Below are 17,895 nucleotides of genomic sequence, written 5' to 3' on the forward strand. Positions count from 1 at the left end.
ATGTGAAAGAATTTCCTTAGACCATATAGCTAGAAGTGAAATTGTTGGATCGTGTGGCATGTACATTTTTCTATTTTACTAGAAATGACCAGTTTGCCTCTAGTGTGATTTTACTAGTTTCCCACATCCTCGGCATCACTTGAAACTGCTGACTTTTTATTTTTGCTAATCTTGCCAGATCAGATCGTATGATCAATTGTCTTTCCCAGATTTTCAGAGACTGTGGAACCAATCACCTCATTCTCTCAGGAACTAGAACTAATTTTGATAGAAGCTTGAGTGTTTATCCTAGGGGCTATTTATTAGTTTCTAATATCCTTTTTATGTTATTTTCAAAGGTGTCTGCTTATCCAGGAGTTACAAAGTTGTTTTGGAATCTAACTTCACCCAAATTCTCCGTTCCAGTATCTGTCATGAAGGAAACCATATATCCAAAATATGAGGTAAAATGCAGAATGACTTTTCTCTATTGTTGTTTACTAATTAAACTGTATAATTAATTATGATATTAAGTTTTACTGGAAGTTATTATGTAAATTGTCAGTAAAGACTGCAATAACTGAATGATTGGATGGCACTATAGAAAGTATGCGTATAATAAATAATTATATATATATTATATGTGTGTACATATATACACATATACTTATAAGCTTATAACTATGTGTACACTTATACATGTACACTTATAGGTGTATTTCTAAGAAAATGGTTGGACTTATCCATGTTACTTTAGCTAGTCAAGAAAAATATTCTCCTTTCTTTCTGAAAGAATTATTTGACTGACCAGGTATAAAGCATCTTGGGCTGTTTAGAAGATCTTTATGATATGCTTATTTGCTTTTAAAAGTGAATTTTTAGTTATTGTTTAAAAAAGTTTAAAACTACCTAATACAATTATTTTTTTTTCTAATTCAAGGTAATAGCTTTTATTTTATTTTTTTTTAATTTTATTTTATTTTTAAACTACATAATTGTATTAGTTTTGCCAAATATCAAAATGAATCCGCCACAGGTATTCATGTGTTCCCCATCCTGAACCCTCCTCCCTCCTCCCTCCCCATACCATCCCTCTGGGTTGTCCCAGTGCACTAGCCCCAAGCATCCAGTATCGTGCATCGAACCTGGACTGGCATCTCGTTTCATACATGATATTTTACCTGTTTCAATGCCATTCTCCCAAATCTTCCCACCCTCTCCATCTCCCATAGAGTCCATAAGACTGTTCTATACATCAATGTCTCTTTTGCTGTCTCGTACACAGGGTTATTGTTACCATCTTTCTAAATTCCATATATATGCATTAGTATACTGTATTGGTGTTTTTTCTTCTGGCTTACTTCACTCTGTATAATAGGCTCCAGTTTCATCTACCTCATTAGAACTGATTCAAATGTTTTCTTTTTAATGGCTGAGTAATACTCCATTGTGTATATGTACCACCGCTTTCTTATCCATTCATCTGCTGAGGGACATCTAGGTTGCTTCCATGTCCTGGCTATTATAAACAGTGCTGTGATGAACATTGGGGTACACGTGTCTCTTTCCCTTCTGGTTTCCTCAGTGTGTATGTCCAGCAGTGGGATTGCTGGATCATAGGGCAGTTCTATTTCCAGTTTCTTAAGGAATCTCCACACTGTTCTCCATAGTGGCTGTACTAGTTTGCATTCCCACCAACAGTGTAAGAGGGTTCCCTTTTCTCCACACCCTCTCCAGCATTTATTATTTGTAGACTTTTGGATCGCAGCCATTCTGACTGGTGGGAAATGGTACCTCATAGTGGTTTTGATTTGCATTTCTCTGATAATGAGTGATGTGGAGCATCTTTTCATGTGTTTGTTAGCCCTCTGTATGTCTTCTTTGGAGAAATGTCTGTTTAGTTCTTTGGCCCATTTTTTGATTGGGTCATTTATTTTTCTGGAGTTGAGCTGTAGGAGTTGCTTGTATATTTTTGAGATTAGTTGTTTGTCAGTTGTTTCATTTGCTATTATTTTCTCCCATTCTGAAGGCTGTCTTTTCACCTTGCTAATAGTTTCCTTTGATGTGCAGGAGCTTTTAAGGTTAATTAGGTCCCATTTGTTTATTTTTGCTTTTATTTCCAATATTCTGGGAGGTGGGTCATAGAGGATCCTGCTGTGATGTATGTCAGAGAGTGTTTTGCTTATGTTCTCCTCTAGGAGTTTTATAGTTTCTGGTCTTATGTTTAGATCTTTAATCCATTTTGAGTTTATTTTTGTGTATGGTGTTAGAAAGTGTTCTAGTTTCATTCTTTTGCAAGTAGTTGACCAGACAAACCCACAGCAAACATTATCCTCAATGGTGAAAAATTGAAAGCATTTCCTCTAAAGTCAGGAACAAGACAAGGGTGCTCACTTTCACCATTACTATTCAACATAGTTTTGGAAGTTTTGGCCACAGCAATCAGAGCAGAAAAAGAAATAAAAGGAATCCAAATTGGAAAAGAAGAAGTAAAACTCTCACTATTTGCAGATGACATGATCCTCTACATAGAAAACCCTAAAGACTCCACCAGAAAATTACTAGAACTAATCAATGACTGTAGTAAAGTTGCAGGATATAAAATCAACACACAGAAATCCCTTGCATTCCTATATACTAATAATGAGAAAATAGAAAGAGAAATTAAGGAAACAATTCCATTCACCATTGCAACGGAAAGAATAAAATACTTAGGAATATATCTACCTAAAGAAACTAAAGACCTATATATAGAAAACTATAAAACACTGGTGAAAGAAATCAAAGAGGATACTAATAGATGGAGAAATATACCATGTTCATGGATTGGAAGAATCAATATAGTGAAAATGAGTATACTACCCAAAGCAATTTATAGATTCAATGCAATCCCTATCAAGCTACCAACAGTATTCTTCACAGAGCTAGAACAAATAATTTCACAATTTGTATGGAAATACAAAAAACCTCGAATAGCCAAAGCGATCCTGAGAAAGAAGAATGGAACTGGAGGAATCAACCTTCCTGACTTTGGGCTCTACTACAAAGCCACAGTTATCAAGACAGTATGATACTGGCACAAAGACAGAAATATAGATCAATGGAACAAAATAGAAAGCCCAGAGATAAATCCACGCACATATGGACACCTTATCTTTGACAAAGGAGGCAAGAATATACAATGGATTAAAGATAATCTCTTTAACAAGTGGTGCTAGGAAATCTGGTCAACCACTTGTAAAAGAATGAAACCTAATACAATTATTAATCTGTTTTCTTCTTCCCTTAAGGTATTTAACATTTTATGTTACACTGCTTATTTTAAAGGGCTTCCCTGGTGGCTCAGATGGTAAAGAATCTGCCTGCAATGCAGGATACCCGGGTTCAGTCCGTGGGTTGGGAAGATCCCCTGGAGAAGCAAATGGAAACCCACTCCAGTATTCCTGCCTGGAGAATTCCATGGACAGAGGAGCCTGGTGGGCTACAGTCCATGGAGTCTCAAAGTAGAAAAATCAAGAGAGGAAAACCAAAAGAGTCTATTATTTTTCTCCCTCAAGACAATTACTGTCCACTTCTTGGTCCACTTTCTTTCATTGTTAAAAGTTCTTTTTCTTCCTCCTCCTTTTCCTTTTTGTCTCCTTTCCCCCTTTTCTTCTTCCTACTTATATTTTCCTCTTAAAATGATTCTATGATGAACATCATTGTGCATAAAGTTTTAATGGTATTTAGAATTATTTTATTTGCATAGGATTTTAGATAGATTACTAATAACACATATATGGAAAAGAATAAGACAAAAAAGTTAATCATAGGGAAAGAACAACCAGGGTAATAGCATAAGTCAGACATAAAGAAATTCTGTCCATATATGCCTTTGCTTGAAATGGGGTCATCAACGTCAATGTTGATATTGAAACATCTTTACATTCCTTGCATTACTTGATTATGATGTATTATTCTTAAATATTATATTGAATTCTGTTAGGCAATATTTTATTGTTTTTTAAAATATATACTAATGAGTGAAATATATATGTAGTGTATTTTTTGTTGGACTCTTATCAAGGTTATTCTTGCTTTATAAAGTTAATTGGTTAGCATTTCATTTTTTTAATATTCTGGAATTGAAAGAACATAGGAATAATCTTGAAATTGTGGAAGAATCCACTGTCTAGGAACATTTGAGCTATTTGGGAAGGTAACTTTTGACAATTAGAACCTTTTATTTTCTAATTCTTGGGTTACTCATGCTTAATATTTTTTTCTCAAGTCAATTGGTAACATATATTCTTACAAAAAACCATCTATTCAGTTGAAATTTATAAGTTTATATGCAGAGTTTGTATATAGTCTCTCTTTAGTTTTAATCTCCATTTCTAAAGTTGGATTATTTTCTTTATCATTTCTAATGATATTTGGGGAATTTTCTTTTTCCCCTAGAATAAATTTTCTAGAAGTTAATTTAGTATTTTTTTCAGGGATCTTTTTTTCACTTATTTTCAAGTACAGATGCTTTATTTTCTACTCATCAAATTGCTCTACTCACACTAGTGTAAAACCATCCATTTAATTTTTTTTTAGCAAGGTTTTTGATATATGATTATGGGCTTCTCTGGTGGCTCAAAGGTAAAGAAAGAATCTGCCTGACAGTGCAGGAGACATGTGTATGATCCCTGACGAGGGAAGATTCCCTGGAGAAAGAAATGGCAACCCGCTCCAGTACCCTTGCCTGGAAAATCCCATGAACTGAGGAGCCTGGTGGGCTACAGTCCATGGGGTCAGACATGACAGCGACTAAGCAACAATGTCTGAATCACTGTGCTATGCATTTGAAACTAACACAACATTGTAATTCTACACTTCAATTTAAGATTAAAAATCTCTCTTCCCCTTCCACAGTTGTTGGATTATGGTCTGAAGGCAACCCCTGCCTACTGCTCTTTCTCTCTTTATCCTCCATTGGTAGCATTTGCTTCTAACTGAACTGACACAATAGAGGAATCTGTGATATTAGTATAGTGTTAACTAAACTGTGTGTTTATAAAGCATGGACACATATTTTTCTGTCTTTGTGTGGATAAAAGTGTGAATATAGGGAACTGAGAGAAGGCAGAATTGCCTGAACAGAAGTAAAAATTGCAGCAATTTTAAGAAGTTTGGTTAGAACTGTTGAAAATGGAGTAACACATTACAAAGCTAGTTCAAAAATAAATTGCTCTTGGTGATTGTTCAAATCCAGTGACCAGAAGGACAAAGATCCAACAAGACTTTCTGGTACAGAAAGAGGGCCCAGGACACTTTCCATTCACTAGAACTGGAATCAGACCTTTGTTCAAAGACTATTGGTTCCTTTGAATGGGAAATTCATTTAGATACAAAGATCTGTGTGCCTCATTTTTTAAAAGCAAATTTTACCTATTTACATATATTATGGTTATTGGTATTTTTTGTTTTATCCTGCCATTTGATTTTTGTTTTTTATAGATGCTGCCTTTTTTTTTTTTTTTAATTTGGACAAACTAAGCAATTTACTCAATCGTTCTAAAAAACAGATCAGATCAGCCACTCTGTCGTGTCCAACTCTTTGTGACCCCATGAATCGCAGCATGCCAGGCCTACCTGTCCATCACCAACTCCCGATACTTCCATTATAAAATGAAGAATTTACAAAGTCTTAACAGTTAGCAGTATCCCAGAAATCAAAATGAAACTTCATTGTACAATGACAAATTTAGTACTGTTTACATAGCAAATTTGCCAAAATGTTACAGTCCCCTTCTTTGTCTGAAAATTCATAAGCTAGATATTGCCTTTTGTTTGTTTTATATTCTTTTTATTTCTTTTCTTAAATTTGTCTTTTTTTGTTATTCCTTTTAAAAAAATTTCAGTGGTCTGAGTATAATATATTCTGATTTTATTTTTAACTATTTGGATAAATTATATTTTATTATCCCTGTTTTGGAAGTTATATATATTGTTCCTTATTCCTATGGTGGTCTCCCTAGAACATACATGTTTAATTTATCAATATCTAATATTAATCAATACCTTTATACTCTTCAAGGAAAATGCAATTATTTGAAAACTTGTTATTCCATTTACTCTTTCTTGATTTAATGTGTTCTTACTTTGATACATTTTTAGATCCTTATCTTTTAAAATTCAGAAGATATTATTCTTATCATTTTATGCAATAATCCTTAGATTTTACCCATGAATTTATCTCTCTCTTTTTTCCTTTCTACTTTTCAAGCATCTCAGACCTTTCTGTCTGGAATCATTTTGCCTTCTACTAGAATATATCTTTTAGAATTTGCTTTAAGGGAAGTAGGTCTACAGTTGGTAAAAATTCTGTTTTTTTCTTTGTTTTAAATGCCTTTATTTTACTTCATGCTTGAGGTATATTTTACTTTGTGATAATATTATTGCAGATACTTATTTTTAGCACACTAATGATGTCTCACAGTTTTCTGGTATCCACTCTTGCTACTGAGAATTGATTCTTAAATATGAACCCTTTGAAGGTTCTTTGATAGTAAATCAAACAACCCTTTGATAATAAATTCTCTGCCTCCCCCCTTTTACTTTTAAGCTGTTCTTTTTTCTTCCATGAAGTTTCAGTATGGTGTGTCTAGTTGGAGATTTCTTCTTATTTATTATATTTTGGAATGATTGGGATCTTTGAATCTGTGGTTTGATATCTTTCATCAGCTATGGAAATTTTTTAGTTACTGTTTCTTCACATTTTGCCTCTATTCTGTCCTTCATTTTCTGGGTCTTTAATTACATGTATTAACTACTTTTTCCCCCCTTGATACTGGATCCTGTACAATTTCTTCTGATCTGTCTTATAGTTCAGGTTCATAAATTCTTCAGTTGTGTCTAATAATACTGTTTAACTTGTTCTCTGCATGTTTAACTTTGGTTTTATATTCCTTTTAGAATTTATCTGTTTTCTCTATTACATTCTGGTGTTTTGTATTTTTGGGTACTTGTCTTTAAATGTTTATCATTGTATTTAGAACATTATTTTTAGTAAATATTTGAGACCTAGAATGGCAGTTCTTCCTCTAGAGAAAATTTTTTGTCAGAACTTGAGATCTGTACAGTTCAACTTAAAACTGAGGTTGAAGCTTGAGTTTCTTTGAACACCTGTGTACAGAGCCTAGGCTGCAAGTCTACACAAATGCTGATTTACATCCATTCATTCCTATCTTAGGGTATAACCCTGTAATATCCTTGTAGCCTTGGATACCTGTATATTGTATATATATAAAATCAGTTTCCATACTTCAGGGAGACTCTGGGCTTGCCTGTCTGTCACCCTTGCCCCTTAAAGTTGCACATATGCAGCTCAGATTTGCAACTGTTTTGGCAAACATTTTGTGAACAAAAGCATCTTTGAATACTGGGTTTACCTTTTCAGGTTTTTGGATTTTCTCCTATATTTTTTGCCCAGTATCTCTTCATCATATTATTAGCTCTGATGCTTTGAAGATTACCTTTGTCATAATACATGCTTTCTAGTTGTTCTCAGAAGAATTGCTTGTTGCTGTTCTTGTTCAGTTGCTAAGTTTGTTCAACTCTATGTGACTCCATGGACTGTAGTGTGTCATGCTTCTCTGTCCTTCACCATCTCCCAGAGTTTGCTACAAACTCATGTCCATTGAGTCAGTGATGCTATCCAACCATCCTTTGTTGCACCCTTCTCCTCCTGCCCTCAATCTTTCCCAGCATCAGGGTCTTTTCCAGTGAGTCGGCTTTTCACATCAGATAGCCAAAGTATTGGAGCTTCAGCATCAGTCCTTCCAATGAATATTCAGGGATGACTTCCTATAGAATTGACTAGTTTGATCTCCTAGAATTACCTAGCCTGCCATAGTTAGAAGTAGAAGTCATAATTGACTTTTAAGGTAGCAAAACTGTTTCCATTTCCATCTGCATCCCAGCTTTTATTGCACACATACTAATTGTAGCAATATTCCTGTAATAGAGCAGAATTTTTACATCACATATATGTAAGCACTACTGTAATTGTCCTCTCAAGGCATGCTGGTAGGAGTAATATACTGATAGGTTCCAACATATGAACCATATTGTCTTTTTACAAAGCAGCCATTGATTGTTAGTTCTGCTGTTTTGATATAAAACACAGTGTTAAGGTTTTTGTCTTTGTTATTGTTAAAAGCATTCTTTTAAAATGTCATAGCTGCTATTCCTCCATATTTGAATATTTTGTGTAAGCATATGGCAAAATAATTCCAAAATCCTTGTGTGTCACATACTTTGTTTTTGAAGAATAATGATGAAAGTGACCAGGTATCTTTCTGCAGTGTCCAGTAATTCTCTTACATTGCATTGTGCTATAACTACTTTCCAAAAATACAACAGAGAGGATGAACAAAAATTCAATACTGATGATAACTAAAATTAGCCATTGCCTTCTCTGTATCTGTTTCATTCTCAGTAATAATTACATGATACTTTTAAAAGTTCATTTTCTACTGAATAAATATTTTAAATTTTTTAAATGCTAGTAAACGACAGAATGATCTCTGTTTGTTTCCAAGGCAAACCATTCAATATCACAGTAATCCAAGTCTATGCCCCAACCAGTAATGCTGAAGAAGCTGAAGTTGAACGGTTCTATGAAGACCTATAAGACCTTTTAGAACTAACACCCAAAAAAGATGTCCTTTTCATTATAGGGGACTGGAATGCAAAAGTAGGAAGTCAAGAAACACCTGGAGTAACAGGCAAATTTGGCCTTGGAATACGGAATGAAGCAGGGCAAAGACTAATAGAGTTTTGCCAAGAAAATGCACTGGTCATAACAAACACCCTCTTCCAACAACACAAGAGAAGACTCTACACATGGACATCACCAGATGGTCAACACCGAAATCAGATTGATTATATTCTTTGCAGCCAAAGATGGAGAAGCTCTATACAGTCAACAAAAACAAGACCAAGGAGCTGACTGTGGCTCAGATCATGAACTCCTTATTGCCAAATTCAGACTGAAATTGAAGAAAGTAGGGAAAACCATTAGACCATTCAGGTATGACCCAAATCAAATCCCTTATGATTATACAGTGGAAGTGAGAAATAGATTTAAGGGCCTAGATCTGATAGATAGAGTGCCTGATGAACTATGGAATGAGGTTCATGACATTGTACAGGAGACAGGGATCAAGACCATCTCCATGGAAAAGAAATGCAAAAAAGCCGAATGGCAGTCTGGGGAGGCCTTACAAATAGCTGTGAAAAGAAGAGAAGCGAAAAGCAAAGGAGAAAAGGAAAGATATAAATATCTGAATGCAGAGTTCCAAAAAATAGCAAGGAGAGATAAGGAAGCCTTCCTCAGCAATCAATGCAAAGAAATAGAGGAAAACAACAGAATGGGAAAGATGAGAGATCTCTTCAAGAAAATGAGAGATACCAAGGGAACATTTCATGCAAAGATGGGCTCGATAAAGGACAGAAATTGTATGGACTGACAGAAGCAGAAGATATTAAGAAGAGGAGGCAAGAATACACAGAAGAACTGTACAAAAAAGATCTTCACGACCCAGATAATCACGATAATGTGATCACTCACCTAGAGCCAGACATCCTGGAATGTGAAGTCAAGTGGGCCTTAGAAAGCATCACTAAGAACAAAGCTAGTGGAGGTGATGGAATTCCAGAGAGCTCTTCCAAATCCTGAAAGATGATGCTGTGAAAGTGCTGCACTCAATATGCCAGCAGGTTTGGAAAATTCAGCAGTGGCCATAGGACTGGAAAAGGTCAGTTTTCATTCCAATCCCAAAGAAAGGCAATGCCAAAGAATGCTCAAACTACTGCACAATTGCACTCATCTCACACGCTAGTAAAGTAATGCTCAAAATTCTCCAAGCCAGGCTTCAGCAATATGTGAACCCTGAACTTTCTGATGTTCAAGCTGGTTTTAGAAAAGGCAGCGGAACCAGAGTTCAAATTGCCAACATCTGCTGGATCATGGAAAAAGCAAGAGAGTTCCAGAAAAGCATCTATTTCTGCTTTATTGACTATGCCAAAGCCTTTTACTGTGTGGATCACAGTAAACTGTGGAAAATTCTGAAAGAGATGGGCATACCAGACCACCTGACCTGCCTCTTGAGAAATCTGTATGTAGGTCAGGAAGCAACAGTTAGAACTGGACATGGAACAACAGACTGGTTCCAAATAGGAAAAGGAGTACGTCAAGGCTGTATATTGTCACCCTGCTTATTTAACTTATATGCATAGTACATCATGAGAAATGCTGGGCTGGAAGAAGCACAAGCTGGAATCAAGATTGCCGGGAGAAATATCAATAACCTGAGATATGCAGATGACACCACCCTTATGGCAGAAAGTGAAGAGGAACTAAAAAGCCTCTGATGAAAGTGAAAGTGGAGAGTGAAAAAGTTGGCTTAAAGCTCAACATTCAGAAAACGAAGATCATGGCATCGGGTCCCATCACTTCATGGGAAATAGATGGGGAAACAGTGGAAACAGTGTCAGACTTTATTTTTTTGGGCTCCAAAATCACTGCAGATGGTGACTGCAGCCGTGAAATTAAAAGACGCTTACTCCTTGGAAGGAAAGTTATGACCAACCTAGATAGCATATTGAAAAGCAGAGACATTACTTTGCCAACAAAGGTCCATCTAGTCAAGGCTATGGTTTTTCCTGTGGTCATGTTTGGATATGAGAGTTGGATTGTGAAGAAGGCTGAGCGCCGAAGAATTGATGCTTTTGAACTGTGGTGTTGGAGAAGACTCTTGAGAGTCCCTTGGACTGCAAGGAGATCCAACCAGTCCATTCTGAAGGAGATCAGCCCTGGGATTTCTTTGGAGGGAATGATGCTGAAGCTGAAACTCCAGTACTTTGGCCACCTCATGCAAAGAGTTGACTCATTGGAAAAGACTCTGATGCTGGGAGGGATTGGGGGCAGGAGGAGACGGGGATGACAGAGGATGAGATGGCTGGATGGCATCACTGACTCGATGAACGTGAGTCTGAGTGAACTCCGGGAGTTGGTGATAAACAGGGAGGCCTGGCGTGCTGCGATTCATGGGGTTGCAAAGAGTCGGACACGACTCAGTGACTGAACTGAATTGAGATGTAAAAATTTCATCAAACAAAGCAGCAGCATGGTTTACTTCACCATGAATCCTATGGAACTTAGGTCTTCGAGTTGTTTCTATATATCCAAATCACTGGTTACAAGATAGATAAGTAGCACATTTAATAATAACTATAACTATTGCAGCAGTTTGCGTTGCAGCAATAAATATATATATAATCTAACTGACTGATACAATTCAAACCATAAAGCATTTAAGGAAATTTTCATTCCAGTTGATACTGGAATGTTTGCTTGTATTTGTCAGTGAATAGTCACATATTGATAATAGCTCTAAATAGCATGTTTTGTTCATAATCCTGATGTTAATATGCTGAAGAGCTTCAATACCACTCTATGAGGTCACAGGATCATTGATTGTCCTGAGTCCAAGAGTGTAAGAAATAATGTGGAAGTATCGGTTTGGCTAAGGTCCAGTGCCAAAGCCATATTGTGGGTTTTAGCCAAATACTAGGGCTGCAGCTGGAGTTTGATCTATGTTTTTTTTTCTAGAATTATACTTTCCTATGTATTGCTCTTTTGGTAATAACGTTTTAGTATGTAACAACAGTAATCATAGGCTCTGAATTAGAAGTATTCTACTATATAGTTTAAAACTGTTATCTTTCTTTTATCACAGAGTGCACAAACAAGCAGAATTTTAATTGAGAAATTTACATCTGAAAGCAAGGAAAGTGTCATTACTTTAAATCAGCATAGGAGAAGTTCCAGGGTAAGTATAATTTTTAGTCTAACTTATGGGTTGGTGTCTTTGTCTTCCTGCAGTGTAGATATTATTTCTAGTGATTTCACAAGTAATTTCTTGACGTTTCCTCATTCTGGGAAATGCCTCAGTGCGTTGACCAGAATGTTTGCAGAGGACATATTTCCTCTTTTTCAAATATGCTGTCTTTATGACACTCAGAATATGTCATTTACTAATCAGTAGTAGGATATCTGCTGTGAGTTCTACTGAAATTCCTACAATGTCTATTTTTTCCATCATTTGTCACTGCTTGCCCAGGTCTTAAATGATCAAAAGAACATGCTGATGAATCTTTTTACCAAATGAGGGGAGGGGATTGTTTATGGCTATGAAACAGAGTAACACTGAATTCTCTAAGTGATGACTGGATTTGTGCCCATGATTTTATAGTCACTAAAGTGTATCTAAGTAAAATAACTAAATGATAAACACAGTTGGAGAGAAAAGAGACAGCGATTGAGGGAAGAAGACAGGTATGAAGTTTATATCACTGGCTTTATAAATATCCTGAACTTTATAAGGGACAAAGAGGAAATGGTTTTATTTTTCTTTCCTTAAGGCCTCCAGCCCTCTACTCCCCTTGATGATATCTTAGGATGCTGAGTGCCACAGAGTAGAGAGTCTTTGTTAACTTGGGACAAATCAGATCCCTGTTCTAGTCAATTACACTAGGTTAATATGGTTCTGTACCTCTTTCTGTATTCCCCGTATAGTCAGGTGATATATTTTTTTGAGGTAATGTTTCTATTTAGTGTAGATCACTTTTGCTATTTTAATATAGATAACTATTTCTTATTAAATATTTGTCCTTATGTATGTTTGAGCTTTTTATTTCTCATCAGTCTGAATGATATGGAGGTCATATCATTCTTGTTTTTTATCCACAGCACCTAGAACAGTGACCATCACATAAAAATTAATTGAACCAACAAATGACACTTTCTAGTTTGAAATGCATGGACTACTGTAGTAGCATTACTTGTACCTAACCTGTCAGGTATTCCCGTTTTTAATAGCTGTTTCTAATCTAACCTCCCTGTTGCCCCTTGCAATATTCTTAAAACACAGGTGTAATTACATCACTCAATCTCAACAAACTGAATAACATCACCTATCAAAGTCAGAGTGCTTCTCTAAGTCTCATAACGTGGCCTCAGCTATATTTTCTGTCTTACCTCCTATTGTGCCTCTGCTTCCATGTAACCTCCATGTACTCTGTTCTCTGCTTGCACCAGAGTCCTTGGGGACTAACATCCCAGAACTTTGACACTTCTCTGCTTATTTAGGCTATTGCGTTGGCCTGGCATGTTCTCAACCCATCCTCAGTCACATAGAGAAAATGTCACTACCTTTCACAGCCTGGCCCTAATGGTACCTCTTCTAGCTGGTCAAGCCAGGTTCCTTCTCATTCTGAATTGACCTCTGCCTCTCCTGTGCTCTCTTTACACCTGATTCATGCTATCCTTACAGTCACTGTTACAGCTGCTGTGAATTATAGTTACTACTTTATGTCTTTTTCCACCATCATACCTGAAACATGTTAGTTTTTCGTACTTTCCACCCTACCTGGTGTGGTAGTACTTCCCAACTCTTTAAGTGTACTAGTTCTCATGGTAAGTAATATTTGTGTGAATGCAGCCATGAAATTGGATAAGGAAATGGCAACCCACTCCAGTGTTCTTGCCTGGAGAATCCCAGGGACGGCGGAGCCTGGTGGGCTGCCGTCTATGGGGTCACACAGAGTCAGACACGACTGAAGCGACTTAGCAGCAGCAGCCATGAAATTAAAAGATGCTTGCTCCTTGGAAAAAAAGTTATGACCAATATAGACAGCGTATTAAAAAGCAGAGAGATTACTTTGCCAACAAAGATCCATCTCCAGTAGTCATGTATGGATGTGAGAGTTGGACTATAAAGAAAGTTGAGTGCCAAAGAATTGAACTGTGTTGTTGGAAAAGACTCTTGAGAGTCCCTTAAACAGAAAGGAGATCTAACCAGTCCATCTGAAAGGAAATCAGTCCTGAATATTCATTGGAATATTCATTGATGCTGAAGCTGAAACTCCAATACTTTGGCCACCTGATGGGAAAAACTGACTCATTTGAAAAGACCCTGTTGCTGGGAAAGATTGAAGGTGGGAGGAGAACGGGATCACAGAGGATGAGATGGTTGGATTCAACGGAGATGAGTTTGGGTAAACTCTGGGAGTTGGTGATGGACAGGGAAGCCTGGCATGCTGCAGTCCATGGGGTCGCAAAGAGTCAGACACGACTGAGCAACTAAACTACTCAACTACTACTAAATTGATGGATTTTAAGTTCTGACCCTATGTGTGAACATAGTGATTTCAAAATCAGTAAGAACCTGTATTTTAATTAGTATTTTTGCATTTACTCTAATTTACTCAGTTATCACTAGCCAATTGTCATCTGATATTTTAGTTTACCAAATAGTATGTAGAGTCAATGTATATTTGTCATTTGACTATTTTACAGCTTTTTTTCCTGAGAAAAGCTGCATCATTTGAAAATATCCAAAAACGTTTCAGCACACAGTCTACTGAATTAAAGGTACGATAATTTTTCAGTTTTTGTTATTGAAAGGAAATGTTCACATTTCTAGTAATAATTACCACCTATGCTTTTTGTTTGCTTTCCTAAAATAGCATGATCACTTGATTCATACAGAGTTGATTGAAATTTTGGATTTAACTGAGGATTTGGTGGCCTCTGTAAGATTGCTGTGCGTAGTGCCAATTTAAGGTTTTCAGCATCTCTTGGAAGTGTCTCATAGTCATACTTGACTTTACTTGAAAGTGAAAAGTGAAAGTGAAAGTTGCTTAGTCGTGTCCGACTCTGTGACCCCACTGGAGTTCTCCAGGCCAGAATACCGGAGTGGGTAGCCTTTCCCTTCTCCAGGGGATCTTCCCAACCCAGGGATCGAACCCACGTCTCCTGCATTGCAGGTGATTCTTTACCAGCTGAGCCACAAGGGAAAACCTGACTTCACTTGGTATATTATAAGTCAAGTCACTTATATGTTGCTCTACCATTTGCATTGAGCTCACAGTTTGTTTTATGCTGTAAGTTTATTTACAAACATATCTAGGATGCTGAGTTCCAGAGTTTAATCCTTTTTTCAGAGATTGCACCTCTTAATATGCTCCTCTGCATGTCTGTCTCATGGATTACTTCTTAAGAAGTTGGTGTCTTACTGTAAAGAAAGGTTCAGCAAATCCAGACCCAAAGTTATCATAGTTAGTAACCTCCACTTGTTTTCCACTGAAAATGGTATATTCTTCCGTGGGCCCTCCTCATAGTGGCTCCCAGTTGTGAAACTCCAGATGTTCTGTCCCAATGTTGCACTGTTGGAAGCTCTGCAGAAGGTGTAGAGACTGAAGGTGGAAGAAATGGTGGGAGTACATGAAGCCCTCCCTTCCTCGTGACCTGGTTCCCTGGTGTGCCAGGACTGCAAGGTGGGCTCACCGTTTTAAAGCATAGATTATAAGTGTGGGACACCTACTTCCTGAAATTAAAGCAGCTGCTGGAGAGGCAGAAACCTGTTGGGACTTCAGATGTGCTGGTGGGCACCATTTTTAAATCTCTGAATGAAGGAGAAGCATGAATTGACAAGCAAGAAGGAAAAGCAACAGAGATCACTGTTAGGCAGCAAAATGAAAAAAGAATTTTAAAAAGTGAGGCTACCTTAAAGGACCTCTGGTACAACATCAGGCAGAATAGCATTCACATTATAAAGGTCCCAGAAGGAGAAGAGAGAAGCGGCCAGAAAAATTATTTGAAGAATAATTTAATGTTTTACTTTTTTCAGGAATATTCCACTTTTTCTTGGTACATACATATGTGTTTATTTTTTGATATATATATATATACACATATATGTGTATATATATACACACACATATATACATATGTACATATATATACACATATATATACACATATACACATATACATATGTGTATATATATGTACATATATATATATGTACACATACATATGTTCTATAATTGGTATTTCTCTGTTCTAAGTTCATATTGAGTTAAATACAGTTTCTTGACATGGGGTTAGTATATATAGTAAGTCACAGAGAAGGTCAATATCTCTATTTTAGTACATCTTAAAATATACAACTAGCTTGTATGGAATTGTTATTTGGGTTTGGAATTTGGGTCTATATTCACTATTAAGAAAAATATTTCTGTAATGAATTATTTACTAGCAAAATTAAATGCAATTATTTATTGACAGTAGCTCAATGGGCAAGAAATGGTATATCAAAGGATTGGAGCTAATCTCTCTTTTATTTGTAATGAATGTTGTTAGAGTTTCAAGTACTAATGCATAATTATTATAAATAATTCATTAATGTATTGTAATAATATTATTATTGAAAATTGATTCTCTAATGATTAGATAAAATGAATGTTAGGTTGAAATTCTGTTATGTAAGCCTATAAATATTGAATTGAAAATAATTGAATATTAAGTATAGGAATTCTGTGTTATTAAGGTGCTTTTGAAAATAGACTTACAAACTGATGTAATAAGGTGAGGCATTTTAGTAATTTTTGCTCTGCCTGCAATGCAGGAGACCCTGGTTTGATTCCTGGGTTGGGAAGATCTGCAAGAGAAGGGCTAGGCTATCCATTTCAGTATTCCTGGGCTTCTCTGGTGGCTCAGCAGGTAAAGAATCCACCTGCAATGTGGGAGACCTGGGTTCAATCCCTGGGTTGGAAAGACCCCCTGGGGAAGGGAACGGCTACACACTCCAGTATTCTGGCCTGGAGAATTCCATGGACTGTATAGTCCATGGGTGGCAAAGAGTTGGATATGACTTAGCAAGTTTCATTTCACTCACCATTTTTTTGCATTAAATTAAAAGTAGAGCACATACTTTATTTGGATATGTAAAGAGCATTCTCTTTAAATTAAGAATATATAAAATCACAATTCATATCTACTTTATGGCGTTATTTTTATATAGCTAATGAGATGTCATGTGACCAAATTATTGTACTTTGCTTTAACTAACCCACTGTTAACTTATAAGCTCACTTGAAATACATCAAGAATAGATGATTTGAAATTTTTCAATGGTGACCAAATTAAATTAACAGTAATTATAACTGAATTAATTTTAAATGTATAGCAACTAAATTGATTTTATATTTTTCAATTTTTTGTTTCCTTATGAATAAGAGAGTAAAATCTGCAGTTGAGTTGAATAAGGAGGAGACCGTAGTTCTATCAGAGTTTCAGGATGACATGAAAAGCAATATAAAAGAGGTGATGCTTCAAAAAGCAAAGGAGTTGGAGCGTTGGATGACTGAGCAAAAAGAAACTAAGGAATCTGTCTCTGAGAAAGAAAATATAGATTCTATCTTAGACTACATGCACTGCAGATATGGTTCAAGAGACCTGTCTTTCACTCTCATTGAAGCATCTCGACAAGCTGGCATTACTTACATTGTTTATCCCAAGAAAAAGAAGATGAGGCGGAGGAAAGGACTGAGACTCAGTAAACTTACACTGGTGTATGATGAGTTATCCAAGCCTCCAAAAATTCTTGAAAGGTCTCATTTAATCAACATTTGTTATAGCTTAAGAAATATATTATGGTTTGGGCTTTAGTTTTATAATTCACTCATTGAAGGATCCTTTTGTATGTATATTTCCTGGGTCCGTCTCTGGTTTTCAGTCGCTCAGTCATGTCTGACTCTTTGCAACCCCATGGACTGCAGCACACCCGGCTTCCCTGTCCTTCACCATACCCCGGAGCTTGCTCAGACTCATGTCCCTTGAGTTGGTGATGCCATCCAACCATCTTGTCCTCTGTCGTCCCCTTCTCCTCCTGCCTTCAATCTTTTCCAGCCTCAGGGTCTTTTCTAATGAGTCGGCACTTCACATCAGGTGGCCAAAGTATTGGAGCTTTAGCTTTAGCATCTGTCCTTCCAGTGAATATTCAGGACTGATTTCCTTTCGGATGGACTGATTGAATC

General features: G+C 36.5%; 1 protein-coding gene across 6 annotated transcripts in view; it reads left to right on the forward strand.

Moving 5' to 3' along the window:
* TTC6 (tetratricopeptide repeat domain 6) overlaps positions 1-17,895 on the forward strand; it is a 201,541-nt gene that overhangs the window by 107,448 nt on the left and 76,198 nt on the right. For 5 of the 6 annotated variants that reach the window (XM_024982079.2, XM_024982078.2, XM_010817188.4 and 2 more), the window contains 4 exons: positions 339-443; positions 11,751-11,843; positions 14,372-14,446; positions 17,096-17,469. In XM_024982079.2, the coding sequence (XP_024837847.1) occupies positions 339-443; positions 11,751-11,843; positions 14,372-14,446; positions 17,096-17,469 (647 nt within the window). Of the gene's footprint in view, positions 1-338; positions 444-11,750; positions 11,844-14,371; positions 14,447-17,095; positions 17,470-17,895 lie in introns of those variants that run through there. The other variant, XM_059879347.1, reaches the window with a different exon arrangement.

The sequence above is a fragment of the Bos taurus genome, chromosome 21 (assembly GCF_002263795.3).
Source record: "Bos taurus isolate L1 Dominette 01449 registration number 42190680 breed Hereford chromosome 21, ARS-UCD2.0, whole genome shotgun sequence".
NCBI lineage: Eukaryota > Metazoa > Chordata > Mammalia > Artiodactyla > Bovidae > Bos > Bos taurus.